Source organism: Felis catus, chromosome B2, assembly GCF_018350175.1.
Source record: "Felis catus isolate Fca126 chromosome B2, F.catus_Fca126_mat1.0, whole genome shotgun sequence".
In the NCBI taxonomy this organism is placed as follows: domain Eukaryota; kingdom Metazoa; phylum Chordata; class Mammalia; order Carnivora; family Felidae; genus Felis; species Felis catus.
Genome location: NC_058372.1, coordinates 43,319,144 through 43,335,492, shown reverse-complemented (window position 1 = coordinate 43,335,492; position 16,349 = coordinate 43,319,144). Strand labels below are relative to the sequence as shown.

The 16,349-nt window shown below is 45.1% G+C and overlaps 1 protein-coding gene and 1 long non-coding RNA gene across 15 annotated transcripts in view; one reads left to right on the top strand and one right to left on the bottom strand.

The window, feature by feature from the left end:
• The window catches only part of RUNX2 (RUNX family transcription factor 2), a 330,028-nt gene that overhangs the window by 111,457 nt on the left and 202,222 nt on the right, over positions 1–16,349 (bottom strand). For 3 of the 14 annotated variants that reach the window (XM_045058564.1, XM_045058572.1, XR_002742288.2), the window contains one exon: positions 136–201. The exons of the other annotated variants lie outside the window; for them this stretch is intronic. In XM_045058564.1, the coding sequence (XP_044914499.1) occupies positions 136–201 (66 nt within the window). The remainder of the gene's footprint in view (positions 1–135; positions 202–16,349) is intronic. 14 annotated transcript variants of the gene reach the window in all.
• Positions 9,356–10,312, top strand: LOC109499686. Its single transcript, XR_002157106.3, has 2 exons — positions 9,356–9,591; positions 9,977–10,312. It is a non-coding gene; the product is annotated as an uncharacterized LOC109499686 (long non-coding RNA).

Genomic DNA, 16,349 nt, shown 5'->3' with positions numbered 1-16,349 from the left:
GTGATGTGCGTTTGTAATCCAAAGTGACTATTTAAAAGCAATATAGAGTTAACAAAAAAGTTTTTCTCGAACATTGGACAGTGCCAATCAGACAGCCCCGCCCAGCCCAGCCCCCGCAATTGTTAAAAGTCTCACCTGCCTGGCTCTTCTTACTGAGAGTGGAAGGCCAGAGGCAGAAGTCAGAAGTGGCAGTGTCATCATCTGTAAAATGAGGGGGATGAGCTCTAAGTTCCCTTCCAGCTCTAACGGTTCTAGCACCTTGAACTCCAAGACAGCAGGAGAAGCAAAGCTGAGGGGGAGGGGGAGGGGGAGGCAGAGAAGTTCCCACCCGTCTTCAGTGCTTTCCCGGATTCCCCAGGCCCATAAGCAGAGGGTAAGAAGCTAGTGAGCGGCGTCTAATACCAGAAGCGAACACTTTCAAGATGACGAACCAAAACTAACGCAGTCTGGGCAGCTGCTCTCTGCTTTTCATAAATTCTTCCATCTTCGACAGGCCCCTGCCTAACCCTCCCAAATACAAAATCCTCGCCGGCTCAAATGTTAAAACGTGGAAGTAGTGATTATGACAGAGGCTCAAAAGGGAGCAGATGAGATTTAAGGTCCCCCACCCCCACCCCCACTCCGTGCTTATGCAGTCTGCCTTGGGAGACACAGGCGCTATGTGGAGGCCACAGAGGTTCCCTGGCCAGCCTTTTCACTGCACAGCATCTGGTGAGCTGGGGCTGGCGGAGCTAACAGTAATAGGCAGGCCACTTCTGTACAGATTACATTCAATGCTCGGATCATGTGAGAGAAACCAGAGTAACGTGAACAATTTCAAACAGAAAGAAGCCCCACTTAAAACATCAACGCCTGCACCCCCCCGCCCCCAGAAGCACAGAGCTCACACAGATAGGCTTGTCAGTGTAAAAAAAAAAAAAAAAAACTTCTCGTGGGTATTTGTACTTAAAATATGCTGTAGTCATAATTAAAATTCCATGTGGTTTCCCTTATTTTGATGCAGAAGCCTCATTAAAACCCCCGATGTGGGGCCTTGCCAGTAAACTCCAATATGGTTTTGAATTTATTCCTCCACCCCCTCACCTTCTCTGTTTTACCTGATGCATTCTGCTGATGTTTTTATTACCCGTCATATGCCAGGATCACTGTACCTTTTTGGTTTATAGATGCCAGCTAATGGAAATTGACATTCATTTTTCAATTATTGAGCTCTGGCTGTGGTTTATAGAAAACAATGCAACAAATTTCTGCTAGGTTTACAGAATTTTGACCAATCACTTCTAGTCATTTGAGACTGTAATGTCTTGAAGATTAACTCCTTCTGGGCAAAGAGAGCTAATGTGGACTTTAAAGGGATTATGCAGTCATTTTTACAACTTACAAAACGTAGAATTTTCTGGAATTGCCTTACTCAGTTCGTGCTACCAAGAAATGTTTCTGAAACACCCTGCAATGTGTTCTGTATGAAGGAATATTAACAACTCCATACAGTCTCACATGAGATCCCTTATATAATAATCTATGGTGAGGAGAAGGAAAAAATTCTAAACTTAAAAGGAAAAAAATAAAATAAAGCCCTCCCTAATCTTCAGTTTATAATAATTGGTGCAGAAGTAAACGATACAATTAAACTTTCTTTCATTGAACAGGGTAGTATCTGTTTTTAATCTCTGTTTTGCACATGAACTTGGGTATTCTTTTAGACAGCCTTCTTGACATTGTGTACTAAACTACACATACCTGTGTAACTAGCCACATTACAACTACAAACTCACAAAAGATATGGAGTAGAATACAACACTTGGGTGAATTTCTAGGGAGACAAACAAAAAGTGACTTCAACAAAATTTTGCACTTACAAAGATTTAGGTCGTGTCCTCCAGATTCTCTATAGTACCCATTTACCCTCCTTTGCCGCTTGGGGCACTCTGATGGAAAGGCCCAAATCCCTCATTTACTGCTAAGATAATCCATTCTAATCTTACCCATTAACAAGCAGGGAAGCTGAGATCCAGAGAAGGGGAGCCACGTACACGACAAAATCACGCTGCTTGAGAGACACAGAGCCATGACTTCTGACCTCTTTGCGGTCTTAGTTACCCTTAAGGAATCTGGTTGACACCATCATAGGTACATATGTATCTTGCATTAGAAATCTAACTTTGCCTTTTTTTAAAAACATTTAAGAAGGCTTTTCTGGTGCCTACATGTTGCCCCAATGAGAGTTACTGGCTTTGGGATATACTGACAAATTCTTGGACGTCTTGTTGGATCTAATCTGCTAAATTGTGGGCAGTTAGTTCAGTTGCTCATAGCATGATGTGAATGAGACCTAGGTCAAGGGTTTGACTCCCTTAGGACCTGCTGGGTTCCTACAGACGCGTTTCAATCTGGAACTGTTATCTGTACCTCTGGCCACAGTCAGATAGCTTGCAAAGGAATGCAGCTCTCATAAAGAGAGCTGCAAGAACCTTGCTCATTAAAACAGCACGAGCAGAGCCTAATATGCATGGGAAGAGTATGTTAATAAAATGCCCATGAAGCTCCAATAAAAATAAAACCAATATTAAAAGTACAAAAAACTCTTGGGGCACCAGGGTGGCTCAGTTGGTTAAGCATCTGACTTCAGCTTAGGTCATGATCTCACTAGTTCATGAATTCAAGCCCCACATCGGGCTCTCTGCTGACAGCTCAGAGCCTGGAGTCTGCTTTGGGATTCTGGGTCTCCCTCTCTCTCTGCCCCTCCCCTACTCATGTTCTGTCTGTCTCTCTCAAAAATAAATAAACATTAAAAATAATGAAAAAATAAAAATAAAAGAAATTTAAGAAGCTTGCCTCTTCCCCCCGCTCCCCTGCCCTGTCCCGCCAGCCAAGGTCTATGGGGAGAAAGGAAAGTCTCTTTTTCCCCAACAGGGTTTCTTGGGTCTTCAGAGCAAGTGAAAAGTGTGGTGGCAAGAAATGAAACCAAAGAAAAGGGAGCATAAAAGAGAGCCCCCAATCTTCAGGTCTTGTGGTCTGCAATCCCCCACCGGCATCTTTCACACACTGCTTTCTAGCGCTAGTTATCCTGGGTCACGAGTGGGATGCTGAAGGCAGAGATTTGTCTAATCCTTGTTGGCCTCCCCCTCAGTGCTTAATAACAATATTACTTGACATTTCTAGGCCTTTACCTAATGCTTTTGCATACATCGCACTTAGTAGGCCCTCCGTAAATCATGGTCGGCCTGAGAACAAGCAAGGAGATCCCTAGAACGAATGGAAAGAGGAGTCTGAAAACAGTAACAGACTGGGTACTTGCCATTTGGGGCTGTCAGCTAGGAAACCCTGTACCCGTGCATTGTCCCCTCTCAGCAGTGGGATTTACACATCCCACCTGAGGAGGCAGGTCAGGTGCAGGAAAGGAAGAGAGGCCTTGAAGCCAGGTGGAACTATGTTGGCACAGGCAGAGTCCCCTGTCCTACTTTTTAACGTAAGGGTATAAATGTACAGAATGAAAAGCCATCATCCTTCTCCACAATGAGGTGTTAACTTCAAAGCTTCATTGGGGCCTTTTAAATGGTAGGAGTTATTGCTTCGACAAATCTCAAATAAGCCCAACGTACTTTATTAACCCCCTCATGGCATTCTTTTCTTCAGAACGTAGAATACTCAGGATCGCCACAGAGCTGCTTTCCTCTAAGAATCTTCTTCCCTTTCTACAACATTTCTAGCTGCCCCCCCACAACTGCTCTATTATATAATTTCCTATTTCCCTCCTGTTCCAATAGCATTTATTTTCTGTGTCTCTCTTTTGGCCCCTTAAGAGTCACTACTTTACTGAACTATTAGCTGTTTCTTAGCCTGTTCTCTCCAACTATAAAGTAAGCTTGGGATGGTAAAGGTCATGATTTATTTTCCTCTCATATCCCCTCTGCACGGTAGGAGCTTAAGTTTTTTGGGGTTTGCTTTTTAATGTACATATATGGACGGATGGATGAATGAATCGGTAAGAAAGCAAGTCTAGGGATCAGGAACTCTGTACAATGGTTGGTACATTTTTGACGCATTAAAAACATAGATATAATAAGCATTAAAGCAATGCTGACATCAAACCTCACATGCATTCTAATACCACTCCAGACTATAAATCCTCATAAAACTCTCTTTAAAGAGTGTTCAAAGCTCTTCCCAAGCATCATTACATCACCTGACCTCATGTTTCGGACAATCAATCACCACTAGTGAACAGATTACCTCTGTTTTGCCACTGGTGTTGTTCCCGGTATCCTTAGCCCCAGCATCTGTATTTTATGTCTATCCTGGGGGCCACGGAGACAACAGAGGAGGGAGCAGGAGTGCCAGGCCACAGAAACATGGCCTGTGGGAAGGTGATCCCGGGGCAACCGCCCCCACACAGGTTATTTATTTGGGATAGGTAGTAAAGGTACCAGAGGGTAAAACTCACACTGTGTCAGAATTTCTGGACTAGTACAGGCAGCAAGTACATCAGAGTCAACAAGAATCGAAGACGACCTTTACGGATGAAGAAATGGAAGTCTGGAGACGAGGTAGATGTGAATGATACCAGGAGATTAAAACGAGGCTCTTCTTCCTGTAAAACCGGAGGGCGCCACCCCCACCCAGGCACAGGTCAGCCTTTCACAAGACATGACCGGGCACCTGCCCCACGAAGGGTGGAAAGTGAGGAGGCGGCTACTGGCATATTCGGAGTTCTCTGTCCTACTTTTGCAATGTCACGTCTCACTGCTCCCCAGTATGAACCCTCTTCTTCACGGCAGGACATACGCTCAGGACCCTCACTGGAGCTTTGCGCATGCTCTCCCCAGACTCAGGACCAGCTCTCTTCTCTCTGCCAGACTAAGGCTGGGCAAGCACTATCTTTAAAGCTCACCAATAGGGGCACCTGGGTGGCTCAGTCGGTTAAGCGTCCGACTTCGGCTCAGGTCATGATCTCACAGTTCCTGAGTTCAACCTCCACACTGAGCTCTGTGCTGACAGCTCAGAGTCTGGAGCCTGCTTCAGATTCCGTGTCTCTCTCTCTCTCTCTCTCTCTGCCCCTCCTCCGCTAGCACTCTGTCTTTCCAAAATAAATAAACATTAAAAAAAAAATTAAAAAAAAAAAAAAAGCTCACCAATACACAACAGCTTCCCAGGATGCAAATTCTTACCATCTTTGCTTTTTCATGTACATCCTGAACATTTATGTATGTAAAGTCTACTCCACACATTTTAAAGTATTATCATTGTGTTTAGAGAAGTATTGTCATTTTCCGACCAAGGGGAAAGCAAATTAAGCATAAGAATCGTGTATCCTTTTAGATCCTACCTACTACATAGTGCAGTGCTAAGAAAGGACAGTACTTCCAAAAAATGTGCTACACAGATGAGTTACTAGCATTACTAACAGGCAACATGACAGAAGCAGAAACGCTGTGTAAAGATCATCCAAAAATCGATTTTGGACTATATGCAGGGTAGTCCTTTGCATTTTCCACACTGAGGTTTTAAAGGATTTTTACATCAATTTTCTTAATTTCCCTGAATCTCCCCCCTCACTTGAAAATGATCGAGAATCTATCATTAAATTAGCTTTACTTGTAATTACGTTAAATAATAATTGGAAAAACATACCCTACACAGGAGAAATGTAATGGATCACACCGATGGAGAAGAGACCAGCAAAATGAGAATGTGAAACCAATTTTTTTAAGATAATGGAAGGTCAGACTAGCAAACTCCATAGTTTTGCAAAAGAGAGGAAAAGTGCCTCAACTATCCAGGATAAATATTTATTTTCCGTGTTGTAATGAATTGTACTTTTCCACTGCATGCTCGCAAATTCTGAAAGACCAGCTGATCCTAAGGCTAAGAAAGTATGCTATGCTGGAGGAAAGAGAGAGGGGAAAAAAAAAAAAAAAAAAAAAAAAACAACCTGGCAGTTTCCAGAAACTTCAACCATTCCTTAAACCCACCCAAATTTTGAGGATATTGTTGGAATACTATATTTCCTCTTTTTGAAGGCAAAGGAGGCAGGCATTAGGAGATGTGGGAGTGTATGCACACAGAGAGGGAGGGTAAGAGAGAAGGAAGGAACCAGGGGGTTGGGGTGGGGTGGGGGGGATGGAGAGAAACGGAGGAAAAATGAGAGAGATCTTCTTGCTAGGCCCTGATTAAGAACTTTTTAAAGGCCTAGGAAGGGTGGGTAGTCTTTGAAACCAGATCCGCTGCAGGAAGGAGGCCAGCACCCAGGACACCGTGTCTTTCAGAAGGGGCCACCCACGGTGCCGTGGCGGTCATATGACTGCTCTGTCACATCCTGAAGCCATTTCCAGCCCATGCACACGTCTGTGCTCCCATTTAGAGAGGATGGGATATATTGGGAACACACATATGGAAACACTTTCAGAGAATCAGTTTCCATGAAATTCATAATGAGCCAAGTGGCTTCAGATGTGGTTGCGTTCCTCCGATTAGCCAGAAAAAAAAAAAAAAAAAAGGAAAAAAGGAGGAAAAAAGGGACAAATCCAGCCTTTCAGACCTTATTTCAGTTTCAGAGAAATTAAAAACCACTAATGACTTATGGCTACCAAAACATGGGGTCATAATTAAGAGAGGAAAAACTAGGAGAAAGAGGGATAGAGGTTTAAAAGCAGTAGTCTTCCCCTCCTCAAAATAACAGCATCAATATCAGTAATCTTATCTTAAATCACGGGGAGGCTTTCCTGCGATGGTATCTGCCCAGAGTGGTAGAATTCATTTTCTGACATCCTGGCAGAAGGCAGTGCGCATGCGCGCGCGGGGGTGGGGTGGGAGACGCGGAGGGGGGGCGGAGGCTCCAAGACCCGCTCTTATTTGATAACATATGTGGCCAATTAAGATTATTTTAAAAATTGCAACTAAATGATAAATTGTTCCTCAGTAAATCTTTCAAAAAAGCTTGAATGCAGAGGGGACAGGCTGGTATTTTCTCGTGGCCTGCGCTAGTGGTAACTCAGGCTATATTAAAAGCAGAAATTTATGAACTGGTCGAGATGTTATATATTAGACACCAAAGCTTAGCTGATAGGAGGGCATGAAATACAAGAAGGGAACAAATGGGGGAGGGTTTTTTAAGAGGGGCATAAAACGGGTATTAGTAAGTTCAAACATTATTTTTATATTAAAACAAAAACAGGCATTTTACAGAGTAAAATTTCACGTGAAGAGAAGAGACCTGAAAAGGCCCTCCTCAAAGGAGCGGGGGTTCTTTGGGGCTGCGTCAACAGATTGAGGAGAGCAGCAGCAGTGAAGGAGCCCTGGAGTTTCCTCTGCCCTTTGGGGTGCTTTAGTGGAAAAATCTGAGGAGCGTTTCTCTGGAGTTTGGTAGCATGCCTGAACCCATTGTTCAGGAATGCTCTGACTCCAGGTTGCTGGGAACCAGCACTGGGCTATTGCTTAACAGAACAGCCTTTGCTTTGCGCCAACCATAGGAATCCCGTAAGAGATTTCACATCCACGGTATCCCATGACGTGGCCAGTTTCGCTAAGAGGAAAGACTGGCTAGCCACACAAGTGAGAGGGGAGGGCTCTGATCTGCAGAGGATTTTTACTGAAGTATTCCACTCACGTTAGGGCACTGAACCCTCCCCACAGCTCTGTGAGGTACACAATGTCATTGACCCCCACACTGAGGACAACACACTGCAGCTAAGGGAAGTGACTTCCTCAAAGTTATAGACCTCAAAGTTATAGACCTCAAAGTTATAGAACAGGTGGCCAGGACCTGGCCCCAGACCTGTGGGACTCGGCGGCCACAATCTCCTCCTCGTGCAGAAAATCAGGTTCATTCGTCATGCCGATTCTAACTGATCAGCCGTGCCCACCTGGAGGGCAATGGTGAAAAGGGGGCTTGATCGAGTATCAAAGACAGCCCTGGGGACAGGGGTGGGGATGGGGTGTGGAATGGGGAGGCTGACACATGCCACCTGTCTGCCATGCTTGACAACGGATTCCCCGATTGTCTTTGCCGCTGATGCTCTAAGGAATGTTGGGCCAGTCGCTTTTTCTGTTTGTTGGGTAAGACCCTCATAAGTGAAAACCGGCAAAAGTACACAGCAAATATAAACATCTCCACCTCCAAAGGGTATTCCTTCCTATCTGTACCACTTGAACTAGCAGAGCGAGAGGAAAAGAAAATTGAAACACTGGGTCCAAACTAGGCAAGACCGGAGGTGAGATTCAGAATCCTGAAAGTCCCAGTTTACCCCGCACACCCAGTTCCAGGCCCCAGCGGAACTCTCCTGTAAAAAGCATGCCCATTGCAGTGGGGAGAGGAGGCGAGGACAGCAGACAATCATCACAGGGACCACATCCCACCATCCCCTGAATGCACAGACTGTGTTTTCAGCTTGGACTTCAATTCTCCACTTCCTAAAGTAGGAAAAGGTCTGCTCCTCTAGGAGCAGACCCTGCCTCTGCGTCCGGCACTGAGCCAGAAAGACCCTGGGGGAAGGAAGAGTGGGATCCAGGCAGCAGCTGCCCCCGAGGCAGTATTAGTCGAAACCTGAGAAGCCTGGATATTCCCTCCAAAGGCTTAGCACCCCCAAGTGATCCAACGGCCCATGTGATTCAAACCACCCAATGTCCCAAGACCCAGAATTTGAACCAGATCACCGAAGTACTAACCACTCAGTCAGCTCTAAGGGGGACAGCTAGGACAGGCCTAACACAATCCATGCTAATATCTAGGATCCAAGCCCTAGGCTTTAGGCTCCAGCTATATCCTGCCAGGACGCATCCTTATGTTTGCCCTCTCTCCCTCTACAGTCCGACGGACACACTGAACTCCCCAGCATAGGCCTTTGCTGGTCATGCCCAGGGACTGGTTCCCGTCCCCGGAGGAAAATACAAGGGCCTTCCTGGCTGGGACAGAAGGTTACCTTAAAATCAAGACCCACTTTTGTGTGTGTCTTAGACCTTCTGCCCACAAGGCTTATCTGGGTTCCTGAATCCTCAGCTTTTGTCCAACTTACTGGTTCCTCAGGACTTCCTTGCTCATTACTGCCTACCTGTTCTGTGGCTTCATGTCCCACTCTTTCCTCAAGTACGTGTACATTTCTAGATCTCTACAGACACCCAACAAATGTCTGCTGGGATAGCAGTCTTGTCTCTGCTTACCTTTCCAGTCTTATCTCTTACTCCACTTCATCAAGTCTACGATCCAGTCAAACTGGACCCTTTTCCATTTCCCGTATGACCCCCCATCTCCCCACCTTTGTGCCCTGGTTTACATGATTCCCTCAGGCCCTCAGTATCCCCACCCCCCATCCTATCTCCTAGGAATCTCGGAATTCCTATCCCTGGAATTCTACGCAGCCTTTACAACCTACCTCACAATCCCCCTCTGCTTCAAAGATTCTTCTCATGTTCTTGCTTTAGCCCAATAGGGACCTCTCCATCTGCACCTCGTTCTCCATCCGTATTTCTCAAGGCGTGTACACGCTGAGGACCTAGCATCCCCCTTATCACGCGGCTAGCCTACGAATTCCTTGAGAACAGGCTCTGTCCTTCGTATCTTTAAATACACTGTCGCTCCTCTCAGAGCAACACATGGTAAGTATTTGTGTGTGTGTGTGTGTGTGTGTGTGTGTGTGTGTGTGTGTGTGTAAAAAGAGATGGGAATACCCTTACTGCACTCTATGTATGCATTCTGGTTTCTGCCTATTCCAATTTGCGTCCCTTTTCCCCACTGGGCTCGTCTCATTAGCATCCACTATTTTTCATCCTATTAGAAATCATGATAGGCCAAAGGATGGTATTTCTTTAACAACAGGGGAACATTTCAATTGAAGTTTTCTTTTTTTTTATAAAGTGATGACAGGCACACCTTCTCCCATTGGAGGTTCGGATCCAGTAACATCAGGAAACAAACTACTAAGTTTTATTTAACTGAAAAACTGACTCACTCTGAAAAGAATTTCTCTTGCTTTGTTTCTAGAGTTGAGCCTAAAACCGCGTACAAGAGACTTCACCCTATCCTGAGACAAAGCCCCTCATACAACTTCCGAATCCAAACGCGGTGTTACAGAAACTGGTTCCTCTGACGGTCTCAGAGTTTTTCCACTCAAGCCTCGCACACGGAATTAACTCAAAACTTCTGCAAGAGAAACGTCCCTTTTAGAGTTTGATTTGGCATCAGTTTCAAAGAGCTGTTTGTATATTTTAGAATATGTAGAATTTTCCTTTGATTGAAACCTCTCTTTTAACAATGGACAAGAGATGATTTCTCTTCTGAGTGATTTAAACAAAAACAAACACATCTTAGTTACATAGAGCCTTGTTCTCAAAGTGGTTTTTTTTGAGAGAAATCAAACCCTACAGATTGTTAAGCATTTGGCAAAAGCCTTCAAACAGCCAAAGCCAAATAATAGTGAACTTTTTCCTTGTTGTAGGAGATAAACAAATACTAGAGCAAATCGGGGAGGGGGGGGGGCAGGGAAGATCTCCTTTCACTTTCTACTCCACTTGATAACACACACACACACACACACACACACACACACACACACACACACCCCTTCAGAGGGGTTTCATCCTCCATGCATACTTCTGGTGCTATAGTCATAAAACTTGCCACAAATGGACATTTTCAACATCTGTTTGTGGCTGCTCCCAGACTCCCTGAATTTCTTTGGGATGTGAAGCCTTCTGTCTCCCAAGTGTAAACAGACATACCTAATTATGTATTAAGGTGTCTGAGAATAGCTACTTGTTTTGATGACCACCCCCCTACACACACTAAAAAAAAAAAAAAAGAGAGAGTGAGCAAGCGGGCCTGGTCTGCTCTGTGTGCTGTGGGACAAACAGTAGCCCAGTGGTAGCTCCTTCTCAAACAATTCTCTGCCTGCCACGGACAAACCCCAGTCCGACTGTTCCCAGCCCGAGAATACAGTGTACCGAGTCTCTTCCAGATGTGGACCAAAACAGCCGATGACTGGTCAAGAGAGATGACACTGTCACCAAGCCAGGGCAAAATCTATTCAGTTTCTTCATAAGGATTTAATTTCAGGGTAAAAGAGGAAAGAGCAAAGGAGGAGGAGATAATTTAAGGGTAGCTCTTTTTCTTCTTCAGATCACAAGGGGCCATCCATGTGCAGCAGTAACAGAAAAAATGTCAGCAGCCTATTAGAAATGTAGCAGGAGAAAACCATTCCAGAGCACTGGACTATCAGCCAGAGATTTGGGTTCTGGTCACAGCACTGTCCCAGGCGAGCAGGCAGCCATGAGGAGTCCCTTCCCCTCCCTGACCCACACGTTCCTTGTCAGTAAGAATGACAGAATTTAACTAAATCATCTCCCTGGGTTTCTAGCTCCAAATTTCTGATTCTGCTAGATGTGAGGCACCCTGCAGAATTCCAAACATACCTTCAAAAGTTCTATTAGAAACACTGTTCCTCTAAAGAAAGGTGCCCATTCATTAAAAAATAGTATCTCGGGGTTTTTTTTTTTTAATTTTCTTAATGTTTATTTATTTTTGAGAGAGAGAGAGAGAGACAGAGTGTGAGTGGGGAAGGGGCAGAGAGAGAGGGAGACACAGAATCCGAAGCAGGCTCCAGGTTCTGACCATCAGCACAGAGCCCGACACAGGGCTCGAACTCACGAGCTGTGAGATCATGACCTGAGCCGAAGTCAAACGCTCAACCAACTGAGTCACCCAGGTGCCCCCTCAGGGTTGTTTTAAATGAGGTGTATCCACCGCGCAAAAAATACCCAGGTTTTCTCTCCAGATAACAAATGTCAATTAGAAAATAGGGAATACTTTTACACACACACACACACACACACACAAATGTAACTGTCAATGACAGTTTGCAATGGAGGCCTAAAGAAAATGGGAACACTTCTTACAAAAGCTTTTTCATCGTCAAATTGAGCAGTAAAGAGGGTTAAAATTAGCTTTAGGCTCACACATTTGATGAGAAATACGAAGTGAGCTATTTCTCTTTAGCTCCTTGTTCTGGATTCGTCAAGTAAGTTGTTTTGATCTGAACTATCTGAAATTAAAACAAATTAACATTTTACATCAACCTTTCCAACTCTTGCAGGATAGGAGGTATAGTTATGCATAATTTAAGTAGCTTAGGTTTTCCTGTCCAACATATAAAAATACGTACTTTGAGGTTTTAACATTTCATTAATATGTACATTTTTAATCTCTCGAATAAAATTGAGATTTATAAAATTAGGGGGTGGGCTGTTTCCACTGTTATTTCTGGCAGGAACTCAGTGAGTTTTACTTTATTTTGGGTACCCTGACCTGTATAAAGTATGAACGTCAGCAATTTAGTAAGGATTGCTGGTGTTATGTCCCCCAAGTGTAGGCTGGAAAGACCAATGCAATGGAACTCCCTCCCGGGATGATACCCAGCAGGCTCTGTAGCAAAGTCTGGTTCTGATATGGGGAGACTGTTAGGACAAAGCATAGTGAGGAAAGCACATTTGGAACCAAAAGACTTGGGGCTGAGGGTTGACTCTCCTGGTCTTTGACTATGTGACCTAGGTCTAGTCTCTGAATGTCTCAGATCCCCAATTTCCTACTGGCAAAATAGAGACTACAGTAGTATCTACACTCCAATGAGCTGTTAACAGTGATTAAACGAGACAATGTCTATGAAAAGTGTTTTCCACATACTTAAAATACTATCTGGATATTATTATCATTATTAATGCTAAGATTTTACTATCCCCTTTGGACTCAGTTGCTATAATTCACCCCATTTTCCATTTTCCTCAGCAGCTAATTTGTCTTAGAATACGTGGTGTTATATACACACACACACACACACACACACACACACACACACACACACACATATATCCAGAAGCTTTAATTTCTGACATCAAAAAAGTCCCTGTTATAGATGACCCGAGTGTCCTGAGTCTTTTCAACTTCCTTGCTCTCCGGAGTTCCCGAATTAGAGCAATAGAAGAATTCAAGCTTCCCCCTGAGGATGCCTCCTCCTTCCTGGTGGTGTCTTTAGTTTTTCTTCACACGCTCCATGACACCTGCCCAAGTTTCCACCTCTCAGCTGACCAGCCTTCAGGCCGGCATCCTATGAGACAGCAGCCCGCCCTGTTGCTGGAATCCACCTGTCACCTAGCTACACAGACCTCCTCACCTCCAGTGTGATGCTGCGGGTGAATCCACAGTCCTAACTCTGAGTGTGTTTGTACAGATCTCTTTATTCATCCCGTTTCCCTCAATGCCAGCCTGCTTTTTATATGCGTTAGAGCTTACCTGCCACGTCTGTGGGCAGCTGAAGACCTTTACCTCAAGCATTGCATTTTACATAACCTAAGTGGTACAGCTGAGGTGATTTTTATAAACTTCTAGGGGCGCCTGGGTGGCTCAGCTGGTTGAGCATCCGACTTCGGCTCAGGTCATGATCTCGCAGTCCGTGAGTTCAAGCCCCGTGTCAGGCTCTGTGCTGACAGCTCAGAGCCTGGAGCCTGCTTCGGATTCTGTGTCTCCCTCTTCTCTCTGCCCCTCCCCTGCTCACTCTCTCTCTCTCTCCCTCAAAAATAAATGTTAAAAAAACTATAAACTTCTGGAAAGATTGGTTTCCAACTTTTAACTAGAAGTTCTACTATTTATACGTTGAGAGGTGACTTTGTTATTAAATGATGGCAAGAAGACCCTTGGGGGTGGAGTTCACTTTGGGGAAACAGTTTTTCTCTTTTAGGCACCAGGCAACCTGGCAAAGAAGAGCAGGAAAGTCACTTTCGCAGCTTAGCCATCTTCGGGGACCCAGGGAGCCGTGGCTTTGCACGCCCAAAGCTGGCACTTTGAATACTGGCTTGGGAAGCGTGCGCCCGGGCTGAAACGTAACCGTGGCTCCAGTGTTCTAGCCCTAAGGTCCTAGTTTTGTCTGGTCACCAGTTCTGTGATCTGCAATATTATACTGCAGTGTGGTAGTGAAAAAGAACAGTACCCGAGGCTTAATTAAGCATGAGCATGATCAAGACCACCCCTCAACTGAAGAAGAAGAAAATTAATTACACACATTGGTACCATAGGGATTTAGAACTCCTGGCTCCTGGGGAGAAAACACCCCTCTTTCTAGTAGAGTACGCTGTTCTTAAAGTTTACTCCTTTCACAGTGACTTTTCCTTTCCCCCCAGTGGCTTGTTACCTGTTGTTTCTCAATCTAGATTTGCCTCCTCCTTACGCTGAAACTTTGGCTTCTATTCTCCTTTACTGTTCCATTCCTAATGACAAAGCCGGGGAGAAGGCTTAAAAACTAGGTTTGAGCGCCAAAGAAACAGCCAACCTATTACCCACAATTCCAATCTGTAAAGTTCTCAGAGCCCTTGGACTTCTGATAACATCTCCCATCTTATGAGAGGCTGATCCTCTTTGAATTGTATCTTGTTTTGAGTCCTCTGCGCTTCTAAAACCCAAGATGGATCCCTCAAATACATTTTAAGTAGATTGGGTCACTGCTCCTAAGACCTGGATTTTACCACTTTCCTTCTTTTCTTGAAAAATAGCGATGTGAGTTTTCAGCATGCGGACCTCTGCGCCTCGGATTCCAAGAAGCAGCAGATGTCCACGGAGAGTCAGGCTTTTGTTGCTTTTCAAACAGGAAATGTACAGAATTGCTCTTATCTTCACAAGATCTTGAAGCTAACTTCTAGAGTCCCTAATTGAAGGGTGGGGGTGGGGGTGGGGGTGAGGCTATCTCTTTTTAAGGCACAGGGCACCGTGAAAGAATCCCGGAAGGGCGCGACAGCTGACTGCAACACTTAGACTAATTGGCTCGGCTATTTAAAGCTTCCTCCTTCACCCTCAGTGTGTATTTAGCACATTCTACTGATTCAAGTTCTTTCCAATTTAAGATACGCCCCCGTTTCTCAATCCTCTGGGAAGAAGCTGTTCTAGGTGGTTTTCCCATTCACAGGGACCAAGCACTCGCGCCTCCCCTGGCTTTACTTTGCTCATATGGCAAGATATTAGCTGGCCAGCCAGACGTGACTCACCCCCCGCTCCTGCTCAGGGGTCTCCTCGCTGCAGGACTGTTGCTGCACGCTTCTGGGTATAAGCACCTGCATAGCCAGCTTGGTCACACCAGTGTGGTGATTTTCATTTTATTCTTTTTTTTCTTTTTCATGTTTATTCATTTTTGAGAGATAGAGACAGACAGAGTGTGCGTGGAGGAGGGGCAGAGAGAGAGAGAGAGGGAGACACAGAATCCGAAACAGGCTCCAGGCTCTGAGCTGTCAGCACAGAGCCCGACGTGGGCCTGGAACCCACAGACCGCGAGATCATGACCTGAGCCGAAGTCAGACGCTCAACCGACTGAACCACCCAGGCGCCCCGCATTTCATTCCGTCTTAAAGGAGTAAAAGGAATGGGTGTGCATCAAAGCTATCAAAGACATTAAAAACGTACTACCTATACTTGAAGAGGGTGAGAAGAACATACAATGCCGGTGGTCCCCCCAAATTAATCTAATCATTGTGCTTCACTGCACTGAAATCTGTGTTTGTACAGTGCCAAGGAAGGGGAGCTCCTGGAAATAATCAGATTAATGTGTCAATGAAAACAACCGAACCAAGCATTTCAGCTCTCTAAATGGATTCCTGGCCTGAATTTTCCAGGTTGGTGGTTTTGTATTCACCCAATAACTCAAGCGACTCCTGAATTACCACTTCGCTCTGGGGTGTTTGAACAATGTCTAAAGGTTAACTAAAATTTTATAAGATGTAGTATTATTCCTTTAAAGTAGACCAACAGCTGGGGACAAGCACGGCTAACACATTTTCATGATCCAGGCAAAATAACCGCTCCCGTCCAGAGTGTCTCTTCCTCACCACTTTCAGGCAAGCGGAAGCCACCTTCCTCCCACCAGGGTGACTGCCACCGCCTCCCAAAAACACTGTTGCTTCCTCCCCCATACTCTTACACAGCTCTCCCCCCAACAGCCAGAGCGACATTTTGAAACTAGAAATCCATTTATATCACGATTCCGCTTAAGATCGGCCCATGGCAGGGGCGCGCCTGGATGGCTCGGTCTTGATTTCGGCTCAGGTCATGATCTCACAGTTCATGAGTTCGAGCCCTATGTCGGGCTCCGCACTGACAGCACAGAGCCAGCTTGGGATTCTCCCATTCTCTCTCTCTCCCTCTCCTCTCTCTGCCCCTTCCCTGCTCTCTCTCTCTCCAAATAAATAAATAAGCTTTAAAAAAATTAAAAAAAAAAAAAAAAAAAAAAAGGATCTGCCTATGGCTCATGGCTGCTCGGACCAGCAAACCCAAACCTTTGCTCCTGACCAGCAGAGGCCCAGCATGACCCGGAGTAGCAATCTCT